General features: G+C 40.5%; 1 protein-coding gene across 12 annotated transcripts in view; it reads right to left on the reverse strand.

Annotated features, from left to right (window-relative positions):
* Positions 1 to 7,021, reverse strand: part of nrxn1b (neurexin 1b) — a 144,242-nt gene that overhangs the window by 92,654 nt on the left and 44,567 nt on the right. For all 12 annotated transcript variants that reach the window (XM_067422133.1, XM_067422132.1, XM_067422128.1 and 9 more), the window contains 2 exons: positions 2,332 to 2,715; positions 1,159 to 1,362 (listed from right to left, as the gene is read on the reverse strand). In XM_067422133.1, coding sequence (XP_067278234.1) covers positions 1,159 to 1,362; positions 2,332 to 2,715 — 588 coding nt within the window. The remainder of the gene's footprint in view (positions 1 to 1,158; positions 1,363 to 2,331; positions 2,716 to 7,021) is intronic.

The following is a 7,021-nucleotide window of genomic DNA, read 5'->3' on the forward strand; positions in this document are numbered from 1 at the left end:
CAACTTCTCCAAATATTTTCTGATTTTCATGTGTTACACATCGTTGGAAAGCTTGGAGACTACACTTTCAGAATCTGTGAATAACTCAAAATGCCCCAGAACCGACTTGTGTCCATACTTTCCGTGACTGGTCACAAATGGCCGCCACAGTCCCCAGATCTCAACCCAATAGAGCATCTTTGGGATGTGGTGGAACGGGAGCTTCGTGCCCTGGATGTGCATCCCACAAATCTCCATCAACTGCAAGATGCTCTCCTATCAATATGGGCCGACATTTCTAAAGAATGCTTTCAGCAGCTTGTTGAGTCAATGCCACGTAGAGTTAAGGCAGTTCTGAAGGAGAAACAGTATTAGTATGGTGCTCCTAATAATCCTTTAAGTGTTTGTATTTTGTGGTTTGCAAAAACCTTGCGACAGGTTAGTTTTTCCAATGAGACCAGGCTGTGCCATACCTTATGTACAGTCCTGGTCAATTATTGGCTCCCTTGGTGAGGGAGTCTGAAAGGGCACAGTGTTCATGCTTCTGAAGGGAGAGGCTATCCAACACAGAGCATTCTCCTTTAACACAGAGCACAGCTGAGGTGTGTGAGTGTGTGTGGAGAGCTGCAGACTCTGAGCACTGAAGGACTCTTCATGTCAACTGAAAAGAAAACAGTGTGTGTGTGTGTGTGGGCATGTTTTTGTGACATATGAGGACCCAAATGTGTATAATGCCATGGGTATGACACAGGTATTACAGGAGAGGGTGAAATATGAGGACATTACCCATGGCCCCACTTTACAAAAGGCTTATAAATCACACAGGAGGAGTTTTAGTGAGAAAGTAAAAATGCAGAATGTTTCCTGTGATGGGTAGGTTTAGGGGCAGTGTGTGTGTGTGTGTGTGTGTGTGTGTGTGTGTGTGTGTGTGTGTAGGTTTAGGGGCAGTGTAGGGGGATAGAAAATACGGTTTGTACAGTATAAAAACCCTTATGCTTATGAAATGTCCCCATATTTCACAAAAACAAATGTGTGTGTGTGTGTGTGTGTGTGTGTGTGTGTGTGTGTATGTGTGTGTGTGTGAGACAGTACTGAGAACAGTCAAACACAAGATCTGGTTAGGTCTGTGTGTGTGTTTGGCCATGTCTGTGCTTTAGGATGTGTGTTTAGCATCGATACCTAGATTAACCGTGAGCCGGACGCGGCTCGTCTCCAGCTCCAGGCGCAGCGTGTCCGCGGAGGCCCGAGACGCGGTTGCCATGAGAACGCCGTAAGCTCGCTGGGACTGAAACCGTAGCGACACATCTTCAGCCTCCGTGTGCATCGCTGCAGAAAACTGGACCTTCATGAACTTACTGCCATCGTAGCTGAGGACGGTGGCATCTGCAGACCAGAGCCAAACAGGGACTTCAGCACACACTCACACACACAAAGACCAATCATTCATCCGCCACAACGGAAGTGAAAATGTTGCATGCAGAATACACTCAAAAAAAAAGAAAAAAAGATTGCATGATGCTGTCCACACTGCAAAAAATGCTTTTCTTACTCAGTATTTTTGTCTTGTTTCTAGTCCAAACATCTACAAATTCTTAAAACAAGAAGTATTTACTAGACAAGCAAAAGTAATTGTCTTGTTTTGGGAAAAATAACTCAAAATAAAGAGAGTTTTTGCTTAAAATAAGATAAATAATCTATCAATGGGGTGAAAAAACAAGAATTTTTTTTTTGCAGTGCACTTTATTTAAGCAATTAATCTCGATTTAACACATCATTATATCAGGTTTCTGGTTCAAATGTAACTGTTTCATGTTATATTGACTTAAAAGCGTTACTCTTTGACATAACTTGATGTTTTTATTTTGAAATAACATGATTCAATCAAGAACCCGATCAAACAGGACTTTCACTTCCCATCATGCTTTGCAAAGGGGCTGAATTCAGAGAGTAAATGTTTAAATAAAGTGTTTTTTTAAAGAGATGAGAAAATGGAGAGACTTTTTAAAGTTATGTTGGTATTTAATAGTGTGTGTTGTGTTCGTGTTTTTGGAGGTTATCATTCTGGGGAAGTTGAGCGTGTGCTTGATCTGATAATAACAATTAAAGTTGATTTAATAATTTAAAAAAAAAGAATGAAGTTCTTCCATTCTTTTGGGTTAAATCAGGAAAAAAGTATACACTGTATTAATGAAACAAAACCACAAGTGTACTAGCTAGTGTGCCGTTAATGTGGGAAAAAATAAATACTCTAAATACTGAGATACTATGATACAGAATATTATCCATGGCAGTAATGTGTAACTACTAGTATCACAACCTAGTATTGTTATAGTAAACAAGCACCAGCCTCACCTCTCTCACAGGAACGGCCGAGAAAGCCCGTCCCCGAGCAGTCACACACATACCGGCTCCATCCTTCCCGGCAGAGGCCGTTATTTTGGCAGGGGTTACTGAGACACTGCTTCGGTGCCTCTTTACTGCAGGAGGGCTTCACGCCGGCTGCTTTCTGCACCTCAGCCAAGCGCCGGATATCTTTGCTCTGGCCGTTGATGAATAGGTCACGGATGCAGCCGACGTAACCATAATTGAGCACAGCGGTCCACACCTCAGTGGGAAACACCATATCAGCTTTACTTTCCGGCAGTCCTCCAAGATACAGATTATCATCCAGGTCAAGAATTTCACTGTCTCCTGGTGCTTTGTATGGTGAGCGAACTCCGTTGATAGAGATAGTGCCTGCAAATCAACAACAACAAAAAAAAGTTAAACTGTGCAAACCCTGTTTTGTAGAGAATCCTAGCCTGGATCAGCCCACAACATCTGAGCTCGGGCAGTTTGGTCTGGTCAGACAGCCCTGACCAAAAATAATAATCAACAGATGCATATGAACTAGAAATATACAGTTGTAAAGAGAATTAAAAATAATACAATTATGATATATAGATAAAATAACAATAACCAAAGATTAGCCTGGATGGCAGCCGAACTTAGCCCCGCCCACAACATCTGAGCTCGGGCAGTTCGGGCTGGACTCGATCCATAGATGAGTAATTATGGCTGAACAGAAACTGACCAATGAGATCATCAGGGCGGGCTTTAGCCGATGACGGACAGATGATCAACAGAAACCGACCAATGAGATCATCAGGGCGGGCTTTAGTCGATGACGGACAGATGATCGACAGAAACTGACCAATGAGATCATCAGGGCGGGCTTTAGCCGATGACGGACAGATGAATGACAGAATCTGACCAATGAGATCATCAGGGCGGGCTTTAGCCGATGATGGACAGATGATCAACAGAAACTGACCAATGAGATCATCAGGGCGGGCTTTAGCCGATGACGGACAGATGATCGACAGAAACTGACCAATGAGATCATCAGGGCGGGCTTTAGCCGATGACGGACAGATGATCGACAGAAACTGACCAATGAGATCATCAGGGCGGGCTTTAGCCGATGACGGACAGATGATCAACAGAAACTGACCAATGAGATCATCAGGGCGGGCTTTAGACGATGACGGACAGATGATCAACAGAAACTGACCAATGAGATCATCAGGGCGGGCTTTAGCCGATGATGGACAGATGATCAACAGAAACTGACCAATGAGATCATCAGGGCGGGCTTTAGACGATGATGGACAGATGATCAACAGTAACTGACTAATGAGATCATCAGGGCGGGCTTTAGACGATGACGGACAGATGATCAACAGAAACTGACCAATGAGATCATCAGGGCGGGCTTTAGCCGATGATGGACAGATGATCAACAGAAACCGACCAATGAGATCATCAGGGCGGGCTTTAGCTGATGACGGACAGATGAATGACAGAAACTGACCAATGAGATCATCAGGGCGGGCTTTAGCTGATGACGGACAGATGAATGACAGAAACTGACCAATGAGATCTTCAGAGCGGGCTTTAGATGATGACAGACAGATGATCAACAGAAACTGACCAATTAGATCATCAGGGCGGGCTTTAGCCGATGACGGACAGATGATCGACAGAAACTGACCAATGAGATCATCAGGGCGGGCTTTAGCCGATGACGGACAGATGATCAACAGAAACTGACCAATGAGATCATCAGGGCGGGCTTTAGCCGATGACGGACAGATGATCAACAGAAACTGACCAATTAGATCATCAGGGCGGGCTTTAGCCGATGACGGACAGATGATCGACAGAAACTGACCAATGAGATCATCAGAAAATCATTTAAAGCATCATTAAGACATCTGGTAACAGTTCCTATAAATACATCTTTATATTTAATATTTTTGCCAGTTGTTAAACACTCATGACAAACAGCACTGTGTCCCTGTACCTCAGTGTGAGGCCAGGGTAATAAAGCAGCTCATGTAATTAGCAGCTCTCGAGATGGAGTGGAGAACACAGCTGGAGGCCTAATCGAATTTTCAGCGTGACATTGCAAGGGATTTGGGCCACGGGGCGGACGCTAACAAATAGCTTAAGTAAGCAAATAAAAAACAAGCCGTGTTCAGCTGTTGTGTTGTGACAGTGTGTTGCAAGACTGAATCAGGAGCGATAAAAGGGGAGTATTAAGCAGGCGATGCGGTATACAAGACCTGAAAGATCTGAATTTACCAATGCAAATGTGTGCATCAAGACAGTAGAGAAAGTTTTTGTCTTTGAACTGCACTTAATAACAGCTTATTCAAACCGTTTCTACATTTTTATTCAATTTTTGCTTTTATTCCAGTACGTTTTGCCAGCAGCTATTTAAAATAAAAATAACTTTAACTTTAAAAGTTAAAATAACATATTTTCCTAGAGATAAATGCTATTTACACTAAGTGCAAACAGTACTTTGTAAAGTATGTTTTATTTTATTTTTGCAATAAGTGTAAATAGTAGCTTGAATCTTCACTATTTATACTTATAAATAGTGGCAGGCACTGTTTGCACCTCAGTGTTGTTGTACATTGTACCCAAATGCAGATAAAAATCAACAGTGGCGGGTAACGCGGTCAGATCATTAGCTAATTTGGTGGGCTACGTATAATGGGCCTCATTCATGAAACTTTCGTAAATATATGAGCAAAATTTGCGTGTAAAATGGACTTTTACGAAAACTCTCCTCCAAATGTACAAACGCTTCGTATACCACGGATTTGTTAGTTAAACGTGTGTATATTAGTGAATTAACATGTGTAAATAGGAAGCACATGCACGCTCATTCATAATTAGCATAATCCCCGCCCATGAGTTACAACTGCAGATGACGTGACCAGGAACGCTGTGGACTCTTCAGGACTTCTTTCTCAGGTTTGAACTGAGCTACTTTAATACAGAATATCCATGGCAGTAATGTGTTATTACTAGTCTCTCATTTTAAAGAATATGACGGAATTTAGAAATGCAGTAAAAGCAGTATTAACTTCTCTATTATTGTTGTTCGGTTGGTGTACAAGTGGGATGATTGGTCGGTGTAGTTTTTGTCCCGCCCCTCTTCCACTGTGATTGGACGGCCTGGTAAAAAATGACAGTGGCGAGCGCTGCCTATTGCCCAACGTTAAACAGTACAAACAAAACAAAAAAGACGGGGCAAATCAACTCTTGAAAAATTATTATGGTAGGCCTGCCCTACATAGTGCATCAAAATTCATCAGTTTGCCTAAATTAGATCTCACAACGTTTAAATGTTTTACGCTCCATTCACTCATGGTAGGGAGCAGGTGTACATTTCTTTCGTACCAACTAACATTTTGAAAATACGAACATTTTCGTAAATCCGAAAATTTTGGTGGCTTTACGAACGATTTACACACAAATTCGTTCTGCTCGTGTTTCATGAATGAGGCCCAATGTTTATTCACTTTGCTATAGGAAGTTTGTGTAAGCCAAATCTGCAAATCCTCAAAATCTAGCGCAAATACTCAACTCGTGAGTTACTGTGATGTTAAATACAGAGCATTTCACAGAATCTGCACAAATGTGACTTACTCGAACATAGATGTCACTACACAACAAATAATGGCTCGCTTGTTCCTTTTGCATTGAAGCAATAGCGAATACTTATATTTATTACGGTACTTGAAAAACAGCACTTCCTTCCTGATACAGAGGTATCTGACAGCTCTGAAACATGTTAGTATTTGGTTAACAGAAAATACATTTTTTCCCAACATCCTATAGTTTTAGCAGACCCTGCCTAATCCTGAGACCAAAGGCTGGTTTTGTTCCGTGTGGTGTTTCTTTCTACTATATTGATCTGGCCACCTAAAATACATCTTTGGTGTATTTTAAGCTTTTATATTATATATATATATATATATATATATATATATATATATATATATATATATATATATATGACGGTATGCAATAATAACATAGAGTGTGAATTGTGAATTATTATATTTATTAAAATTATTAAATAGATGCAACCTTATTGGGGCAACAAAGCCCTCCCTACACCTACCCCAAACCCTGACCGATGAACACTTTATTATTAAACACACGTCAGACACATTATTTCCACTTTTCAAATATTTTCTTCATTTTTATTGAAATTAAATGCGGTTCTGATCTATTGTGTGATGGGAAAAACAGATAGGGCGAGTTCGACAAAAGTGGATTAGCACTGTAAAAAAATTATTTTCTTACTTAGTATTTTTGTCTTGTTTTGTGAAATATAACTAAAAATTAAGAAAGTTTTTGCTTAAAAAATTGCTAAATAATCTGCCAATGGGGTAAGAAAAATTATATTAATTCAAACTGAAAAAATTATTATTTTTCTCACCCCATTGGCAGATTATTTATCTTATTTTAAGCAAAAACTCTCTTCATTTGAGTTATTTTCCCCAAAACAAGACAATTACTTTTGCTTGTCTAGTAAATACTTCTTGTCTTAGGAATTTTTAGATATTTGGACTAGAAACAAGACAAAAATACTGAGTAAGAAGAGCATTTTTTGCAGGGCGAACACGGGCCGTTTTGTGTCAAAACTTTCTGCTACAATCCTTACCCTACTAAACTTTTGCTACTGTTGACAATCTAT

The sequence above is a fragment of the Pseudorasbora parva genome, chromosome 17 (genome assembly GCF_024679245.1).
Source record: "Pseudorasbora parva isolate DD20220531a chromosome 17, ASM2467924v1, whole genome shotgun sequence".
NCBI classification, from domain to species: Eukaryota; Metazoa; Chordata; class Actinopteri; order Cypriniformes; family Gobionidae; genus Pseudorasbora; species Pseudorasbora parva.